Source organism: Phytophthora infestans, genomic scaffold (assembly GCF_000142945.1).
Source record: "Phytophthora infestans T30-4 supercont1.3 genomic scaffold, whole genome shotgun sequence".
Taxonomy (NCBI): Eukaryota; Oomycota; class Peronosporomycetes; order Peronosporales; family Peronosporaceae; genus Phytophthora; species Phytophthora infestans.
The window spans coordinates 4,798,708-4,818,984 of NW_003303756.1; the positions used below are offsets into that span (position 1 = coordinate 4,798,708).

A 20,277-nucleotide genomic window follows, 5' to 3' on the forward strand; every position below is an offset into this window, starting at 1 on the left:
GTGCGCTTGAATGTCCAATTGCTCGGGTGGCCCGGCGTTAACATGGGAGCCGTATTCTTCGCTGTCGATCATGTTCTTGGTCTTTATCAGCGGGATTTGGACTTCGTGCGGTAATTGCGCCGCGCCGTGGAACAGGTCCAACCGGATCCCAGCTGGGATCATAAAGTCGGTCCCGAGTACTACGTCGACGCCTGCACTATGCGCCATTACCCACATCTCGAACTCGTACACCATCTCCCATCCAAGCGTAATCTTGACGCACGCTCGTCGCGTCGTAGACACCTTGCCTTCGTTGATTCCTTGAATGTCAATGCGGCGTCCGTGATCAGGTACATCTCGGAGTCGCAACTTCTTAGCAAAGGCGTCAGTGATCACACTAACGTTCGCTCCCGTGTCGAGGAGAATCCTCGTTCGCTGGTCGTTCACAGCGCCTTGCACCAGAGCTCTCATTCTGATCCGTCGGTCGAATTTCTTGGCCGACCACCACCCCTGTCTCTCGCCAGGGTTCAACTTCATCATCTTGGAGTGACCCTTGGGCTCGTCTCGCGCTGCACTCGAAACCAAGCCGATCGAATCCTCGCTGGTGCCCTCATCAGCATCAGCACACTCCACTCTCTCTCCAACACCTCCACCGAGGATTCTACTCCTCTCCTTTTCATTTTCCGTCGCGTTCACACTTGTTACGTAATTATCAGGCCATTCACTCTGCCCCATGAAAGCAAAGATACACTCTGCTTCCATTGAAGGCTCGGTTAACTGTGGCAGCCCGATAGGGACCAACCCAGTTGTAGTTGGCGGGCTGCCTAGTTTAAATGACGTTCTTGAACGACGGCCTTGAGCTCTGGCGGGAGTTCCTCCTTCGTGCCTTTAGTGCGCACGAATTTGGCAAGGTCTTGGAAGTTGCGGAAACGTTCGCATTGTCCAGCATCGTGGAGCTGCTTGCAGAACTTGCATCGCTTGTTACAGTAGTGGGCGGAGTGACTCATGCCACCGCACACCGCGCATGGTCCGTACTGTGGGCGTCGGTTGTCGCGGTTGAAGTCACGTCGACCGCGTTGGTCCTGATTAAACCCACGGTCACTACTTCGGCGATCTTGATTGAAGCCATTCTCGCGATCAGGCGTGTTTCCACGCGGTTGACGGTTGTCCGAACGTGCGTAGGTGCCTTCAGCAGCTGCACGGCGCTCGTTTTCGTTAGCAGCAGCGAGGTATCGGTCGTTTTCATCCAATGAGAAATCGCCATCCGTATTATTGGGCTGAAAGTCGTTGTACTCATCTTGGAAATTGTCGTAAGCGTTCGGATCTTCGTTTGAATACTCGTTGCCTCCTTGAGCAGCTTCACGACCTTCTAATTCAGCTAGTAGGTCGTCCACCGTAGCTTCAATGAGTGTCACTCTTGGTTTGTTGCGGTTGTCATCGCGACGACGGTCATCACGCCGGTTGTTGCGGGCGTACCCATCGTCGCGTCGCGTATCACGACTCTTAGAGTATCGGTACTCACTGTCACGCTTGGCCATTCTCTCCTTGCCCTTGAGAACATCTTCGACGATCTCTTCGAGCTCGTGAATGTCGGCGACTCGAGCGTGGTAGAGACTCTCCGCTAGTTTGTCATCGTCGCATGTTGCCAGGAACTGCTGTACGTGTTCTTTCGCGTCGCGACCACTCTTCTCAAAGTGTAGACGGGCGGTCCGAGCGTAGCCGTTCAGCCTGTTTATGTAGTCGCACAGATGTTCATTTCGTTCCCGCTTGGCGGAGTAGTAACGCGACAGTGCCGTCTGCGTGAGCTGCGAGCAGTAGTAGCGGATGAACGCATCGCTCAGCAGCTTCCACTTGCGCTTCGTCTTCTTCGGAAGTTGACGGAACCAATGAATGGCTCCGTCCCGGAGACTTAGCTCAAATGGAATGCACCATTTATCGGCATCTGTGCGGGTTCCAGTCATTTCATAGACGAACCCACGGAGCCACTGCATACAGTTCTCGCTCTTGTTGCGAGAGCCTGAGAACGGCGTGATGCGATCCAGCGGTCGGTGCGAAGCCATTTCAATCCTCGGTGTTGGGTCCACGTCGTTCAGCGTCGCTAGCTCATTCATCTGGCGCATCAACTCGAGTTGAGGATCTTCCTCGTCGAATGTACGCACCAAAATGTCATCGTCACTGGACGAACCATCGCTGTCGACTTGACGACGTCCGGCACCACCTTTGGGAGCTCGCGCACCGCCTCGGCGACCAAACGAATCCTCGTTACTTGCGTAAATACGTAGCATACGGCTCTCCGAACGTGGCGTAACCATGTGTGAGTCTTGAAAGTACGGTGAAGCTTCGGTAGTGCCAAAGGCACCACGCTCAGCTCCACGCTTGGTCGGAGGAGTACGAACGAGTCGTTGGGGCGTCGGCGGCAGTGGAATCTTAGACGGATCTTCATCTTGAATCATCGGTCGACTCACAGGCTGCTTTCCGGCATTGATGCCAACGGCGCCAAACGCCTTCCGAAGCTTCTTCTTCCATTTCTGGAGAGCAGCTCCGGCTTCATGTGGACTCCAATCCTGGAGCGACATCGTCGATGGGTACGTCTCGTTCTCGAACCCCAGCGACAACAGTAGCGAGACTGAATCCTCGGCAACTTGACTAGTCGAAACCGAGTTGACTGGGTATTGAAGTTCCTGCGCAAGCGCAGGCCAGTCGGCCTTTTTCTTGGGGATGGGCTTGAACAGCTGCATCCACTCATCATTCTGCATCAGCGCTTGTACGCGGTCGAAAACGCGCTTGGCGGCTGGTGTATCACCGTTGATAGGTGGGCGAGGTGCCTTCAGCAGTGCTGAATGCTTTACACTCGCCACTGAAGGTTTAGAACCCTCGATCCCATCGTCATAATCATCATAGGCCGGTTCCGGTCCCGCAACATCATCGAGCTCGTCGGCGAGGTTCCTCGAAAGGGACTTGGTCGCCCCGCTCAGTCCCGATGATAGCGTGGCCGTCTCCGGCGTCGCTGCGCCTGGCTCTGGAGCCGGCGTCTTATCTTCGTAATCTTCATAATCGTGGGCGTCAGGACCGATGTCCGCTTCGTCGTCGAAGCTCACTGAAAGCTCGGTGGCGGCTGCAAAGCGCGCAGCCGGGCTTGAACTCTCGTTGCGAGCCCCGCCAGACTTGGCAGGCTGGTACCGTCGGTTGTCCTTTCGCCATGTTTCTTGTCTTTTTCTTGTTCTTCTTCTCTTGGTAGCTCGTAAACTGGAAGGCCATACAAACAGTTCACAATGGTCACAATCTGTTCCCGGGTCGCGGCACCAGTTGTGGTGTTGGAAATCCCACGTGAACTCTAGCTACAGATGTAGTTAGGATGTTCCCACAACAATACGTCTACTAGGATAGTAAACGATCGTTCGGGCGGACCTGAAGACCCCAGTTCTGCCCTTGCACCGGGACAAACTGGACCTTGTAAGCTACTTATATAGGCCAACCAGTAAAATAAGAACACGCTACTAGCACGAGCAAAGCTAGCAGGTGTTTTGAATCCTCGTGGTCCCAACAGCGGAAGGGTACCAGGCACGGGTAAGCCTTTTACGAGATCACCGAGTGTTCAACACTCGGCTGGAAGAAATAAAAGGGAGGCAATTCAAGCACTCCCAGTCGTGCAAATAGGCAACAATAAGCCGTCACGTAAAACCTCCCGATAATAATCGGCCAATACACAAAGTCTCTTGGCCTTGCCGGATGAACCCTCGCTACAGAGCTTCGAGTTCACCGACAGGCCTAACACACTCAAACAAGCTTGACCTGACGCTTACCTTGAAGCCGGACGTCGCTCTGTGTGCTTGAGTGGAAATTCTGTTCTGTATTTAAGCTTACCCTTTCGGGTCTATTCCTAATAAGAAGTCCTAATCAAGTATACAAATATCAAATGAACAATGATCCGTTATGGATCTTCTTGCATGCCAAGCGTCGTCTGCACTGTCGCATGAGCATCTTTAACGGTCCGCGCCCTGTCCCAGACGGTGAACGTGTCTTCCAAAGGTCGCTGAGTATTCCGCGAACTCATCCCAACCGCCGCTGAGGGTTCGTACCGTAGATGGTCCGCTGAATGCGAATCCGGCCAGTCCATTATTAATAATAAGGACAGCCTGGATTCAGTGACATAGGGCCGTATCCGATACTTTTTGAAAACTCGGAGGTGACGCCGTCGAGTCCCTTGCACCTTGGCGTCTCCGTACATCACCCGACCGAGGGTTCGTCGCTTGAACAACTTGGGCGGTGTCACGTCTTTGTCGACGGGTGATAATCCGCAACCACGGAGAAATCACTACACCACATGTACCTACCAGTACACGACTCGATTGCTATGTGGATACCAGCTGGGCGAGGGGACGGCTATGTGCGTTTGGACTCCAAGAAGTACCATAATTGGTATGTGCTGGCTTATGAAGGCTGCAGAGACCGCGAGATGTTCCAGCGGGAGTGTGAGCTCGGCCTTGCGTGCCGCCAAATTTGCGAACAAATCATCGGTGGTTGGTCCAGAGGATGCAGACGTTGCACTTAAGGTGATGAACACGGCACCGAGTGTTCGTTTCGAGACTGGAGCAAATGCCGGACTGCCAAGACAACGGTCACCCGAGTCAAAGAACAGAAGTCACCAACTCAGTATGTCGGCCACCAACGCTTCCAATATCGCGAACAAAGACTCGGCAGTTGGTCCAGAGATGAAAAACCAGGCGGTGAATGAGATGGACCCAGTACCGAGTGCTCAAATCGAAACGGATACAGACGCTGAGTCGACGGAAGAGGCCGTCGCGACTTTGGACGAGACATATGTGGTGAAGTAGAGCACACAAATACCGTCAGATGTGGATTCCTTACACAAACCACAACAAATCGCCGAGTTAGGTCGGCGCTTGTATGGCCTTCGCAGAGGGTGGTCACCTCGCGGTTCGGCCCTGCCGGGACAGACGAGTGGCTCGCTTCCACTGGGTTCCGATTAACCAAGTCAGAGCACTTCCGAGGCTCCGCCGAGTTTGGATCGGCAGAGCTCGTTCATAAAAACCTGTGCCCTTCACCAAACAGTGGACGACGGCGCGCGAGCACGTTTAGAGGTCACCGAGCGCAGAGGCTGCTCAGCTAGAAGTGTCACGGCACCCGGGCTATCCGACGTACCGGCGCTAAGTTCGCGTGGCTTTCTTTCGCGCGTATCGAGACTTTTGTCCTACCCGGACCGACCTACCTTGCGCGGTTGTAGCAATAGTTTGTTTATTTAGTTCTTTGTCAACATCAACGCAGCGTCCACACTGGACCCTTAACGCGTATGACAAGTTGTCTCCTTTACAAATCTCCAGTCAGATCATTTTAAACAGGTGTTAAAATTTTAAATGTTTTTGTATTATTTGGATGGCCGACCACTTGGTAAAAAAACTGTTTTTACCTGATGAAGTCGCATTCCCACCTTTTTGGAGTAGCAAGCCTCGAATTATCGATTCGAAATGATGATTTAATAGGGCCGTTCATTTGAAATGCGTTAAAATTATGGAACACACACCCGAAATAGTTCACTACTACTGGAACGTACCGGTAGTATTATGAGCTGGATAACTTAACCCTCATCGTAAGGAAACACGCCACTTTTATTCGATTAAGCTCCTACACAAAGGATCATCAACTATCTAAGCCAGATTGTTTGATTTACTTTTGATCCCTAGATAGATCCATCTTAGTCGACACAAAGCCCATGAGCGCTACTGAAGTCGAGAACATGGCCACACGCGGTGCAATAAGTGGCCCCGCGATGCTAAAAAAATCACGGAAACTCCACTTTGTCACGTTCTTTGGGACCTCGTACGTGAGCAAATGTGATAGATAGCGATTGAGAACTCGCCCTTGAACAGAGTACGCTGCGACGGCTGTGATACCGCCCGTTGCGAGGCTGCTCGCGCTCTTGCGCGGGGCCTCGCTCACCGAAGAAGGCAGCGCCAATGCCGTACCGAGTTGGTACATGCCGTAGCCCGTGGCTGCACCTGTGCCCACCGTGCCGATGATGAAGAGAGGAAGAACCATCTATGCTGCTTGGCACAACACTCGCTGCTTGGCTTGTGTGGTGGACTCAAATGATGGAATTTTCCTTTCAAAACGGGCAGCTTAATTTCCAAAAATCTATGCTCCAACCTAAAAACCATAATTAGTCATGCCATGACTATGACTAATTAGAGTGAACGGATGATGTCGCACTTAACCCGTGTCAAAGATTGGAAGGACGGATGCCATGACGGTAACATAGTTACACGAAGTGTCACCTCGTACGACTTTGGTTGGCCATCGACGACCGGATCTAAAAACTGTTGCTGATTGCTACAGCTCACTATTTTTCATTTGGGAAAGCGCTGGTTTGGCGTTAGTGATGCGAGCGAGGTTCCGATGATTACAGTAGCTAAAGACAAGTTGATTGCCAAGTCTCCGGACGATGCTGACGACACTTGCTATTATTCGCTAGACAGTATATGAAGGAACACCCAACACCCGTAATTGCAGCACAGTATGAGACCGACTGTATCTAGTGGTAAAGTATCGCTGTATTTAGGATGGTCAAAAGCAAATTTACATGTGCGACTAGTGTACGTACTGTAACCACAACGCAGGCACAGTGCCACATGTAGCGTTAGGGAGGGCTACATTAGCCGCTACTGTTTTTTTAACAGCGCTCTTCACGCGATTTCCAATTGAGCATTCCTGTGGTTGCTCGTTAACACTCCAAATCCTTTATTTTCGCTAGCTAAATCAATATCGTTTTTACGAGATATAATATATCACATCTAGCATCCCCACACACACTTAGCGTTTAAAATAGATATCCGTATAGATTTTGCAAGTCTCCCCTGTCCCGCATCTTTGCCAGCCATTTCCGCATCCTTCGAGTTCTGCAAACATGGCTGACTCTGCCCCCACGCCCGACGCTGCGGCCCCTCCGGCCCCCGTTAAGATGAGCAAGAACGCCATGAAGAAGGCTCTTCGGGCCGAGAAGAACGGCGGCGCTGTAAAAAAGGAGAAAGATCCCAACCGTTGGGCTCCCAAGAGCGACAAGAAGAAAAAGAAAGAGGAGAAAGAGGCCCCTAAGGCCCCCGCTTTCGTGAACCGCACGCCCAAGGGCGACAAGAAGGACATGACTGAGCCCATGTTGGCTGCCTACAACCCCGTGGCCGTCGAGGCTGCGTGGCAGGACTGGTGGGAGGCTGCCGGCTTCTTCTCGTGCTCGGACGACAAGATCTCCAAAGCGAAGCCTGACGAGCGCTTCGTCATGGTCATCCCTCCGCCCAACGTCACGGGCTCGTTGCATCTGGGCCACGCACTCACTGTAGCCATCCAAGACGCGCTGACTCGCTGGCACCGCATGCTTGGACACGCCACTTTGTGGGTCCCTGGCACGGACCACGCCGGTATCGCCACTCAATCGGTCGTGGAGAAGCGACTGCTGAAGGAAGAAGGCAAGAGCCGCCACCATCTGGGCCGCGAGAAGTTCCTGGAGCGCGTGTGGGACTGGAAGAACCAGTACGAGAGCCGCATCCACCACCAGTTCCGCAGCGTCGGTTGCTCCGTGGATTGGGAGCGTCAATACTTCAGTATGGACGACAATTGCAGTCGCGCTGTGCGTCACGCCTTCTGCCAGTTGTGGGAGGAAGGTCTGATCTACCGAGCCACGCGGATGATCAACTGGAGCTGCAAGCTGAAGACGGCTTTGTCCGAGATTGAAGTGGACTACATCGACATTGAGAAGCGCACGAAATTGGCTGTTCCTGGCCACAATCCGGAGCGTAAATACGAGTTCGGAGTGCTGACATCGTTCGGATACAAAGTGGAAGGCTCGGACGAGCAGGTGTTCGTCGCGACGACTCGTCTGGAGACCATGTTGGGTGATTCGGGCGTGGCTGTCCACCCAGAGGACGCGCGATACAAGCATCTGCACGGAAAGCACGTGATCCACCCGTTCAACGGCCGTCGGATCCCCATCGTACTGGATCCAGTGCTGGTGGACATGAGTTTCGGTACGGGAGCGGTGAAGATCACGCCTGCCCACGACCCGAACGATTACGAGTGTGGCAAGCGCAACAATCTCGAGTTTATCAACGTTTTGACGGATGATGGTGCTATCAACGAGAATGGCGGTGAATTCGCCGGTATGATGCGCTATGACGCCCGTATCGCCGTCGAGAAGGCGCTGGAGGCCAAGGGACTGTACCATGGCAAGCAGGACAACAAGATGCGGCTCGGTATTTGCTCCCGTTCGGGTGACATCATTGAGCCGCTCGTCAAGCCTCAGTGGTTCGTCAACTGCGACCAGATGGCCAAGGACGCGATGGCTGCTGTGACGAACAAGGAGCTCAAGATCGTGCCCGAGTCGCACGAGAAGACGTGGTTCCGCTGGCTCGAGAACATCCGCGATTGGTGCATCTCTCGTCAGCTGTGGTGGGGTCACCGGATCCCTGCGTACTTTGCTCGCGTGAAGGACGAGGCGTTCGTTGACAAGAACGCAGAGGATGCTGGTGGCCGCTGGTTCGCTGGTATCTCGGAGGAAGACGCGCGTAAGAAGGCGGCGACTAAGCTCGACGTTTCCGAGGACAAGATCGAGCTGGAACAGGATGAAGATGTACTGGACACGTGGGTGAGTGCTGGTCTGTTCCCCTTCGCTGTGTTTGGCTGGCCCAACAAGACTGACGACTTCGAGAACTTCTTCCCGACGGACCTGCTGGAGACGGGCTACGACATTTTGTTCTTCTGGGTGGCGCGTATGGTGTTCATGGGTCAGAAACTGACGGGTAAACTGCCCTTCAAAACCATCTACTTGCACTCGATGGTGCGTGACAAGTACGGCCGCAAGATGTCCAAGAGTCTGGGTAACGTGGTGGACCCGCTGGAGATTATTGCCGGCTGTACGCTGGAGGATCTGTTCAAGAAGCTCGAGAGCGGCAACTTGCCAGCGAAGGAGGTGGAGAAGGCCAAGAAGGGACAGAAACTCGACTTCCCTCAGGGAATCCCAGAGTGCGGAGCTGACGCGCTTCGTTTCGGTCTCCTAGCGTACACGCAGCAGGGTCGCGATATCAACCTGGACATCGGACGCCTTGTGGGCTACCGTAACTTTTGTAACAAGCTGTGGAACGCCGTGCGCTTCGCCATGTCCAACCTCGAAGGAGGCTTCTCGGCTGCTGAGAATGTGGCTGACACGGTGCTGGCCAACGCCGTGGTGAGTTCTCGCGACTGCTACATTCTGAGCCGTCTGAACCACGCCATCAAGGTCTGCAACGACTCGTTCGCTGCCTACGAGTTTGGCGAGCTCACCAATGCGCTGTACAACTTCTGGCTATATGATCTTTGTGACGTGTACCTAGAGCTGACCAAGCCTGTGATCAATGGAGAAGATGCAGAGGCCAAGCTGACGGCGCAACAGACTCTGTACGTGTGTCTGGAGTTCGGTCTGCGTCTGCTGCACCCGAGCATGCCGTTTGTGACGGAGGAACTGTGGCAGCGTCTGCCTGGCAAGCGCTCGACCGCCAGTATCACGATCGCCCCGTACCCGCTCCCGATGGACAACTGGACGAACCCGGAGGTGGAGGCCAAGATGGAACTGGTCAAAGAAGTGATCCACGCGGCCCGCTCCGTGCGTGCTGAGTACGGACTGGCTAATAATGTGCGTCCCCAGTTCTTCATCAAGTGCAGTGACAATGACGTGAAGACTGTGGTGGAGAAGCAGCTGGACGACTTCAGTACGCTGGCCAAGGCTGGTGACTCCAAGTGCATCGTGGACGAGGAGGCACCGCAGGGCTGCGCGATGCACAGTGTCAATGATAAGGTGCAGATCTTCGTGCTACTCGCTGGTCTGGTGGACTTTGCCAACGAAATTGCCAAGCTGGAGAAGAAATTGACGAAGATTGCGCCGTCCTTGGCGAGTTTGGAGAAGAAGATGGGGCATGAGGATTATGAGACGAAGGTGCCCGAGAACGTGCGTGAAGCTGACGCCGCCAAGAAGGTCGCGCTGGAGACGGAAGAGGCCGGTATCCAACGCGCTATCGCTGAGTTCAAGCGTCTGTTATAAGTCAGCGAGTTATAGCAGGTTTGAAGAAGAATAGCAGGATTTACTACTTTAGCATGGACCAGTTTTTACTTTTCTTCTTCTTCGTCGTCGCTAGGGTCGATGATCGCTCCTGGGAGCGCAGCAGCAGTCTGGACTGAGTTGTCGTCATCGGGAAGATTTGCAGCTCTCATCTCGAGCTCTGGCGTGTGTTTCTCCTCCTTTTTGCTCTGTGTCACGTCTCGGGAGTCTTCTCCAACTCGTTCGTCGGTGCCCAGTTCTTGTCCCAGATACGCTTGGAAGTTGCTGAGTCGTGAAAGCATGTCGTCAAGTCTCGAGGAGAAAAAAAGAATTTGTCGATCAAGTTTCTGCTCCAACTCTTCGGCACGTTCGACCAGTCTGAGTGAAGAAGAGCAAACACAACATTACGGCGATTATTAAATCTTCCTCCACAGCTTACAGTACAACCAGTTACTCTTCACACGACCAGCAAACACCATCTGTACCTTGAGGCTTCATCCCTTGATACGCTCATCTCGGCATCTTCATCCACGGACTGTACATGGCCTTGCTCAAGCCCCCACGCTTTCTTCAAGTCCGACAGCTTTTCAGCTTCGTCCGATACAGTAAAAATGTCTCGTGTTGCTTGTTTCAACTTGTTGATTCCTTTTGTTGCCGCAGCTCGAAGTTTCTGCGGGAGAATAATCATCAGCTTAGATGCGTAGGAGAAAAACTAAACGACGTGTACCTTGGCGAACGAGGTTTCTTCTACTCGCATGCCATGCGACTCGAGCCGGTGTTTGGCAAGCTCTAACATGGCTAATCCATCAATTGCAGGAGCCCTCGCTCTCACTCGAGAGGAGTCAAATCGCTCGCGTAGAATTGCCACCACACTATTCTGTAAACAGAATACGTTCTCAGCGATAAATTCAAGACACTTAACGCGTGGTAAAGAGCAACTTTATACCAGGACGACGAAGGACGTGGAGAACTGGAATAGCAAGCGGAAAAGTTGGTGGTCTACACAACCAAACATTGCCATCGAGTGCCACCTCGTCGCTAGAGATGTGGCCATTGTAGCGCTGCAAAGGGAGATCGCAAACAGTGCTTCGACATGAAGAAGGAAAGAGCGAAATCAAGAAATGAACATCGTACATGCCAGCTGAGTAGCTCCGAAAGCTCGAGCGTGCAGACGGAAAGAGAAGTACCCCCGCGTGTGCGAATCCCAGCACGTATACTACAAGTAGCACCGCGAAACTCTGCAATAATGCTTGTGCACGTTCCAGTTTATCAACTGTACTCTCGAGTGCCTTGACACTCTTTGCAAGACGAACAATCCGCCACCACATTAGCACTGCACAGGCTGCCGTAAGATGACGTTCTGTTCGCAAGTAGTGCACGCTCACTCCAAGATCCGCGTACGAGCTATCGGACGTTTCAGCGATCGTCCTTAGCATCGGAAAAGCTGCTTGAGCCACCGATTGCAGACGAAAAACGAGGATCGCAGTCCACAGCATGACAATACAAAAATCCGCGACGTGGCTGGGGATCACAAAGTAGAAGAGTCGGTACTGCCACAGTTTATCCAGTTGCTTGTGGGCAAACCACAGGACGCCCAGCAAAATCCCCAACTCCGTAAGGAACCGCGGATGAACCACGAAGAATCCAGAGTACTGACTCAAGTGGAGCGGTGTAACTTTAGCAGAAGCCACGACTTCACCGCCGCCTCCTTCATCGGATCCTGAAGTTGCCACGCCAAACTCGAACAAGATTTGGACCACACAGTGCAAGTCCAGCGGTGCATTGTACAGATTGAACCGCACAAACAACGCGCGACTCGATTCGTCCAGCCATCGACCACGACGAAGATTGGCAAGTTCACAGCGTGAGTCACAGTCAGTCATAACATTTGCCCCAAGTCGTGGCAGGAACCGCCGGTAGCCACTTCCCGGGTATGTCGCAAGGGTGCCGCGGTAGCTTTCATACTCGTTGCTAGAAGAGCTCCAAGTGTCTTCAAAGAAAGGTAGGCGCGAGACTGGGGATCTGCGCTCTGCACTTTTGGAATAGTACGGGTGACACCACTTCTTGTCATTTCCTTGGTCTGGGAAACCAAAGTGGCACAGTGTGGGGTCAACTCGAAGAAGTCGTAGCTCCACTCCACCGAGAAGCACATTGGTTCGATCCACAATTCCAATCTGGGAATCCACATCATCCGCGAAGCTGTCCCCATTGTACCACGTATCTTGGAAAAGTGCATTCTGTGCTGGTCCCTGTAAGAAACTCCAGACGTCTGCAATGGCATTCACGTCGCGTAGTGTCTTGGTTGTTGTATCAAGTGGCAATCCGCCATTCCAGGGTGTATCCACGATGGCACGCCTTATAGCAGAGACGAGATCATTCGAGTGTTGACCGTAGAGTGCGAAGGATGAGTTGAGCATGAAGCAGAACAAAAGCAAAGCGTACAATGCGATGTCCGTGCGACTTGCTCGTTCACGTCGAGCTAACTCGCGAGGGTCGAATAAAGCACATTTCTGGAAACTGTGTAGCGTACTCTTGATAGCGAGACGAGTGTGGCGATGAGCTGCTCCTGAGTAGGCGAAGAGAGCTACGTAAGCGAGATCCAATACTTTACACTCGTTGATGGTGCGATAGGCTTCTGGGAGAGCCGCAAGTCGAGACAGGAGCTGGAACCCTTCGACCGTGACCTCCTCCGTGTCAAGATGAGACGCCACAGCCTCAACAAGACGGGGAATGCCCGTGAAGTTGAAGATACCGTAGATACACCGAATATCCAGAGCTGCACTGGGAGTGTCAGTACGAGCGAGTGAGCTGTAAAGTAAGCAGAGCATTGCTACAAACTTTTTTCGTGGAGCCCGTTTAGTGTTCCAACCGCATGCCACACGAGCTCTGTGTCTTTCACGTATCGCTTCATTGCTGCCACCGTGAGCGCGATGCCGTTGTTATCGATGAAAGTCGCAGTGATCGGTGCTACAGAATTAGGTCGTCAGAGTTAAAAGCGTCAAGAGCAGGACATTGCACACACCGTTTGTGACTAGAAATCCCAGGGGTATCAGTACAGCTCGACAAATCTGCAGACTGTGGTCGTATCGCCTTATCAGCCCCAGCAGCTCCTGTACCAGATCTGGCGATGACACCGATTCCTTCACGAGATCTATGAAAAAGAAAACAGCTCAGATAAAAACATTTTTTTTTTCACGCTTGACTCAGCGTTTCCTACCGTTCATCACCAAACTACCGAGCGCTCGACAGGCTGAAGTAATGACATTGTGTTTGTTGTCATGGAAACGCACACATTTCATCAAAATCTCTATGGCGTCGTCCGCTGCGAGGAACTCCAGAGCACCATCCACTAAAAGTATACCACACCCAGCAATCGTACAGTGTTATATAATGATAGTCAAGCGAATAAAGTACTTAAATATCATATTTTTTGTAAACCTCACCATGCAACTTCGAGTAGATGTCGATACAGTCAAGCACTGGGACTAGCACGTGCTCATTGTGAACAAATTTGTGCAATGCAAAGACTGCGAGTTGCATGCCGTTGGCACCGATGAAGTCGAAGCCTGGATTATATCCAAAGGCTTGACTGCCACACGCGAAGTAGAAATTGCCCACGTTGGCCAAGGTCTTGAAGCCCGAGAGCACAGCCCACGCGTAGTTAATCTCTCGGCTAATAGATTCACAGATACTGGGCACACCACGAGACTTAAGCAGCGTCAGCAGCTCCTTCTCCGCTGACGAAAAGCCACAACGCGATCAACAACCCGGAACGAAGGCTGCGAGCAACAACGAACAACGTCACACAGTGGGGAGTACTATAGCAGACGAACCTTCCGTCATCTCGACAGTCTTATCCTCGTCGCCATCGACGTCGTTGAGCGGATGGTAAGCTCTCATTGTCGCAAAGCGGCTCTATAATCTACAAACAACCCAAGGGACACACACGTGTATCGGCGATGGGATAATACTACTACGGGGGTGCTCATATTACAATATTAACTCGCCTCAATCAGGCTGCAAAAAAACTGTTTTCTCTCCTTCCTCTCGGAGGTTCCGAGCTCTTTTACTCCGCTCGGTTGCTCGCTTGTTTCTTGTCCTCATTCATTTCGGGGGTCCACTTCCTTGTTGACTGCACTCGTCAATCGCACGCATTTGTCACGCAACACCCAATTACTGGTACAAAAGGGGGCTCCAGCTTCCATCCGCGTCGTAGGTAGATGAGTTTGGTAGATTCCAGAGACTTGTGTGTGTGTGTGTATGTGTTTACAAAAGCCACCTCTTTTCACGCAGTCTATAGCCACACGTTCTGCGCAGGCTCCTCGTCGTCGTACAGACGCGAGCCCATGCTCACACTCTTGGACGCCCCAAAATTGTGGGAAGACGCCGGCTGTGGCGCCAAGCTCGTGGACGTTCCACGGGTGATAATGGGACCCGATCCAGGCGGCCGTGAGCTCATTCGCCGCAAGTTACTGCGCGGGTTGTCTCCGAAATTGATGGTCGTGTGGCGGTCTGCAGCAATAAAAATGTCAATAGAAATACAGTTAGCCCCGATAGAGAGATCTCGAGCACCTCCCGACTTGAGCGTACCAGCTCTGCGTCCCCTGGTCCCGGCACTTTGGTGTCTCTTCAGTTTGGCCTTTTGCACTTCCAACTGGTCCAGTTTCATGAGCACATCTCTCCTCTGGGCCAAAAGTTGGGCCAGATCAATGTCGCTCTCTCGTCCTGACTCGGCCATCATTGTGATGGAGCTCCTGGGGATAGGGATGGCGCTGGGGTTGTCCAGAGCGTTGGCGGCCGTCTTGGAAATGGTGGGGCGCGCAATTCGTTTGTATTCCTTCATGGCCACGACTTCTCCGTCGTCTTTGACGTCGTGTTGCTTCATGCAGTTGATACAAAAGCCCAATTTGAAAGGATTGGGCTGAAACTCAGTACACAAACTCTCCTCGTCCGGGTCGTCCACAGGTTCCCCCCATCGCGCGTGGATTACGGACGGAGAGTTAATGGGACTGCCCAGGATACAGTCGGCGTCGAAAGGCTGCAGTTCAATGGGGTCTCCAGCCAGGTATCCAGGGTCCTCATACGAGTGGTAAATGGGCGTTGGGTCTTCCTCGGGCATCGGCATGGGGCGGCGGCCGGTCTCTGTGCGACTGCGATGAACGCGCGACCTGTTAAGCGGATTGGGCTCATCGAACGACGGCGCGCGTGGCGGGCGAGTTGCGCTGGCGGCGTGACGGCGAGGCGCATGGAAGCGCTCGGATAAAGACTGGCGCCTGGGGAGTTACAGTGATTGAGTAAGTGATAGCGTTAGAAATGAGGTCGAACCAGAGGCAACGCTGAAAAATACGCACTTCTTGCGACGACGACGTGCCGCCTTGTCCTTGTTGGCGGGAGGGGAAGGCGCCTCTAGTAACGTGTCGAGATCCACGCTCTCCACATTGGGAGCAGACCATCGGCCACGTTCGTGTTCTCGATCGCGGTCAATGCGTCGGCTGGGAATAGGAAGCTTGGTATTAGTGCCGAGTGATCAAGCGACAGGGACGCTAGGCAAGAGCTCACCTTTGCAGAATTACACCGTGTTCACTCAAGACGACTTGCGACTGGTCGGTTGGAGACACAAAAAAGAATGGCAACAGGTTAGTCTGCACTTTCAAGTCGCCCTCCCTCTCTCCCTAGCGTTAAAGCTTGTTTACCTCGCTGTTGCGTGTACACGAGTTTCCCATGGTCCGGCGGAGGCGGCCTGCGAGTGTTTGTAGGCTGCTGTATCTCGGTGGTAAGGCCTGCTACCTTGCTTTGCTTCTCGACTCGCCGGCGAGGCGTGCACTGCGGTGATGGCGAGAGAGCAAGGGTGAGCACGCCTCCGGATTCGGGCAGTCTGGACTGGAAATGCAGGAAGCGAAAAAAAGCTCCCCCTTTCGCTTCTGTAGCCCACGCCTTACTCACGCAGTAACACTTGGACCCAGTATGCCGAGTCCCCAATCAAGGGAAAACTATGGCCTGTCTGCTGCTCCCTCCGAGAGAGGCAGTCTGCGCGCGAATCGGATTTTTGGCTTGGTGTTTGTATCGAATAGAAACACGATTACTGTATCATCTCTGTGCGCGAGGAGAGGCAGAGATTGACTTGGTGATTGTAGGTATTAGAAACGTCACGAGCTATGAAAAGGGGCAAAGTACGAGCTAAAGTGTTGTCTCAAACTGAATGTGAATCTCTTCTTGTAAATAAGTACATGTACATTGTAAGGCATCACTCTACTCTGCTGTAAAGTCACATTATTTGCTTTGGCACCTCCAAGCCATTATATTAATTGCTTTCAGGAAAAACCATGTCCAGTACTCATTTTCCGTCCCAACAATCGATACCCCATTCTAGATCTTAGAAATACTAGGAAAACGGAGTTTGCAAACGTGCTGATACTAAATTACATGGGCCCGTCTAAGCACCAATTTAGCACCTTTATCCGCCGTGAAAACCCTTCTTATTATTGAGCGTTTTAAATAATTTCCGATACTTCTCGCTAGAAGCTCAAAAATAAAGTTGTATGTTCATTAGCCGACACCCTGGTTGTGTAAGCGAGCCATATTGCAATGATGTCATGGCTACATTAGTGTCGACAGAGCGCTTATATATAATCCCCCAAACAAATATCAGCTTACAGTACAGTGAGACCTGTCACTAAAACAAGTTGTATTTGAAGATTACCGGTATTTATTACGCTTCCGTCTGTATATTTGGATTTACACTGTTCCGCTCGGTCACGATACGATGCACAGATGGCTGCAAGCATTGTATTTGACGACCTTTCGCTCTATTTAAAAAGCCGCCAGATCTAGCCAAATGAGGACAAACGTAGCCACACTGCGTGGTCATGAAAGTGTTTCGTAGTCCAGTGCGGCTCGCGCTGCTATCAGTTGGAGGGCGGGGTTGGTGGCATACTGTGAGAGCCGAGGACCGAGTTATTTTAGCCTCGAAATTGCATTGTGCCCGGTAGCCACCTCATTAAAGCGTTGAAGGGTGGGTACACTGTCTTTTCAAAGAACGGCCACGATGAAATCTATTTCTACCATGTTTCTAAATTGCTGGTGCCAGCTCAACACACAGCCATTTGCGATCTGCGACTTGTGCAGGCGCCGTCTCGGTGGTGCTATCGTCGGCCGCTGTGTCTGCGGCAGGAAAGTGCCAGTTGTCACCGACGCGTTGCGGTCGTGCCGAGTACGGAAGCGGCTCGTCGACCGTCACACGACTGCCGTACACTTGATAATGAACCTGGTGGCGCTCCTTCCAGCGGCGGAAAGCTCGGTTGTGGATCATTTGGAAGTGGTGATCGCGCATCTCGTCGTTGGAGATCAAAAGTGTGCGGCCACCGAGTTTTACCGCAGCATAGAGCCAGTACCAGTCGTCATTGTTGCCGTACTGGCAGTTAAACATCTTGTGGCTCGCTTGCCACTCCGCAATCTGCGCGCGATGCTCGGCCGGCACTTCCTCGTCGGAGGTGCGGCGTTCGTGTAGCACGACCAACACCTTCTTGTCCTGCGCCTCGTAGTGCTGCACCATGAGCTCAATCTGAGCGTAGTTGAAGCCACCACTGCAAGACAGTCATTCGGACCAAATGCCCCCATCAAGTTAGTCGGTCAAGGTCTTGCACAGCGCACGAAAAGGTCGTGCAAGGTGTTACAAACACACGAGTGTTACGTCAATGATACGCACCCCTCGAAATTCTGGTTGCAATAGCCCACGTTGGCGGCATCGATGACCACATCATAAGGCCCAAACTCCTCCAGCCACTGCTTAAACTCGTCCCATTGCGTCATGCGCTTCTCGTCCGTGCGCACGAGGTTCTCGATCTGACTCGCCGAACGGATCAAAAGGCGTCAGATATCAGTCGCAAACGGCGCACATGGCATCGCTGCCCAGCAATTTCAACTCACCTTCGCCAGCAACTCGGCCGTCGACTTCGCTGACAGCTCCACTGACTGCAACTGGTCACCTGTCACGAAGCACACGCCTTCTCTGCTCACAGAGCCCTCAGTAATTTTCCACGTGCGGCCGTTCATCCGAGCTGCCTCGCTGCAACGAGACCATATCAGACACGATGATGTTAAACCACCATAGCTACCACATCGGCAGCCAAGCAGCCAAAGCTCATCATAAGCAACAACGCACCTGTTGAACCATTCCTTTAGCACGTCCCACGTCGACAGACTGGGTTGCCAGATCTCATCAATGAAGCTGTCCAGGAACGCGTAGAACCGCTCGCCGCTGCCAGCCTTCACGCTCGCACGTAGCAACGCCACATAGTCGTCCTCTGTGAGTTCCAATTCATGTGAGAGCAGCTTCTCGTGCACCCCGATGCACTTGTCCAAGTTGCCTGCGTCACTGAGCGCTTGCAGCAGGGGACTGAACGTGCGCAGTTTAGGATCCACTTTTGCGACCTCCATCTCGGTAATGATTATTTCGCACGTGTCAAAGTCCTGTGCCTTGCTGCAGAGCTTGATCATGGCGCTATACATGGGTTCGCTCGAGTCCGATTTCTTCTTCTGCTTGGAGGCGGCGCTGGCCTGCTTCATGTCCTGGTACACGTTGTAGGCTCCGTTCTTAAACGCCGCTGGGTCGTCAGCCTTGCTACACACATTGATGACCACGCTGTAGATGTACGGGGCCACGTTTACACCCTCGCGCTTCATCTGTTCGTACACTTCCAGCGCACGAGTGGCATCGTTCTCCTGGGCGCATTTCTGCACTTGAATACGGTACTGGTACTCAAGCTTCTCCGCCGGCGTCTACGGATAGCAAATTGAGACGGGTGAGAACAGTTCGCTTGGTTTGAGGAAAGGAAGGGATCATTGATGAACCTGCTTGCGCTCGCGTCGACGCTGCGTTTTAGTCAGTTTGCGCTCTGCAATTTATTAACATCGAAATGTAGAGAGATAAGTATCGCTAACATGCGTATAAAGAGTATGGTGGTTGAGTGCACCTGGCTCGGAGCCATCGGCCGCCAGTGCGACCTCTGCGGGACGTTTACTCCCAGCAAGGCTGGCCATTCGAGTCAACAAATTCTTACAGAATTTTATGACGATTATTGCATTAGTTTTATTTAAAATAGAAATTAAAAATAACATTAATTTGTTTTTTAATTTTCAACGCACTCAAACAACATACCAAGAGTTCTGACTTGATTTTTGTAAGTGAGGGCTTTGAAAGGTTTGCTTTACCGCACAGAATATTCAAGTTTGCGCAGTGGGTATCGATTCAATACAAAATTCAAGTGAGTAGGTCTTATTTTCCTACCAATGTGTATAATTTTTACAGGTTTCATTCCGCGGAAAAGGTTCGCACACTTCGGCACATTCTCAACCGGGCTCGTGCGGCCGCATGCAAATTTTGATTGGCATGTGGGCGTAACCCTACGTCTCTGACGCATGCGTCGGCAAACAAAAAAAGACGCTCGTGCGGCGGTTTGGCCGCATGCGTCGGCAAACAAAAAAAGACGCTCGTGCGGCGGTTTGGCCGCATGCGTCGAATTGGCCGCACGACACGCAATAGGGGACGCACGGAGACCACCAATGAGAATGCCATATTTCTTCGATTCTTGCCGCATGGCAAACTTCAACAGCATCACTTCAACATTGAGGATCAAGATGCCAGGTCCACCACGTTTTGAGAGTAACATGCTCCTGGTGCTGAAGATGACGAGTTCTGCACTGTAGTTTTACCGGCTATCGCAATGGTTTTTAGCTGAGCAAGAAGTATCTGGCAGTGAAATCGTAGTTATTCGTGAGCGTCTCAACTGGAAATCGCATGTAGAACGCATACTTTTGGAGGAGAGTTCAAGCAGTATTACAGAATGATTATCTCAGGCTTCGAGCGTTTGCTCACGACTATTGGGGGGCGCTAGCAGTTGAAGTGTGGTGTAGTGATTTCTCCAGAGTTGCGGATAATTTCCCGTCGACAAAGATGCGGCACCGCCCAAGATGTTTAAGCGACGAACCCTTGGTCACGTGACGTACGGTGACTCCTAGGTGCAAGAGACTCGACGGCGTCACTACCGAACACTCAGCAAATATTGGATACGGTCCAGATGTCACTCAACCCAGGCTGTCCTTATTATTAAAAATGGACTGGCCGGATTCGAATTTAGCGGCCAAGAGCTGACGATCTACGGTACGAACCCTCGGTGGCGGTTGGGATAAGTTCGCGGAAGACTCAGCGACTCTTTGAAGAC

At 52.3% G+C, this 20,277-nt stretch overlaps 5 protein-coding genes across 5 annotated transcripts; 1 reads left to right on the forward strand and 4 right to left on the reverse strand.

Moving 5' to 3' along the window:
- Nucleotides 1-5,584: 5,584 nt before the first annotated feature.
- PITG_02920 (uncharacterized protein) lies at nt 5,585-6,050 on the reverse strand (the record flags this gene model as incomplete). Its single annotated transcript, XM_002907732.1, has 1 exon — nt 5,585-6,050. The coding sequence occupies one exon, from the start codon at nt 6,034-6,036 to the stop codon at nt 5,665-5,667; it is 372 nt and encodes a 123-aa protein (XP_002907778.1).
- An 851-nt stretch (nt 6,051-6,901) lies between these two features.
- On the forward strand, nt 6,902-10,111 carry PITG_02921 (valyl-tRNA synthetase; the record flags this gene model as incomplete). The annotated part of the gene is made up of 1 exon (XM_002907733.1): nt 6,902-10,111. The coding sequence occupies one exon, from the start codon at nt 6,902-6,904 to the stop codon at nt 10,058-10,060; it is 3,159 nt and encodes a 1,052-aa protein (XP_002907779.1).
- A 516-nt stretch (nt 10,112-10,627) lies between these two features.
- Nucleotides 10,628-13,957, reverse strand: PITG_02922 (Polycystin Cation Channel (PCC) Family; the record flags this gene model as incomplete). Its single annotated transcript, XM_002907734.1, has 10 exons — nt 10,628-10,681; nt 10,785-10,934; nt 11,004-11,118; nt 11,192-12,117; nt 12,172-12,833; nt 12,896-13,024; nt 13,080-13,208; nt 13,275-13,406; nt 13,501-13,765; nt 13,877-13,957. The coding sequence occupies 10 exons, from the start codon at nt 13,955-13,957 to the stop codon at nt 10,628-10,630; spliced, it is 2,643 nt and encodes an 880-aa protein (XP_002907780.1).
- Nucleotides 13,958-14,022: 65 nt separating this feature from the next.
- Nucleotides 14,023-16,080, reverse strand: PITG_02923 (uncharacterized protein; the record flags this gene model as incomplete). The annotated part of the gene is made up of 5 exons (XM_002907735.1): nt 14,023-14,569; nt 14,648-15,330; nt 15,409-15,549; nt 15,617-15,657; nt 15,751-16,080. 5 exons carry the CDS (start codon nt 15,778-15,780, stop codon nt 14,352-14,354), a joined length of 1,113 nt encoding a protein of 370 aa, XP_002907781.1.
- Nucleotides 16,081-17,126: 1,046 nt separating this feature from the next.
- PITG_02924 (uncharacterized protein) lies at nt 17,127-19,096 on the reverse strand (the record flags this gene model as incomplete). The annotated part of the gene is made up of 6 exons (XM_002907736.1): nt 17,127-17,640; nt 17,763-17,899; nt 17,984-18,122; nt 18,219-18,835; nt 18,908-18,951; nt 19,030-19,096. 6 exons carry the CDS (start codon nt 19,094-19,096, stop codon nt 17,127-17,129), a joined length of 1,518 nt encoding a protein of 505 aa, XP_002907782.1.
- Between the last annotated feature and the right edge of the window lie 1,181 nt (nt 19,097-20,277).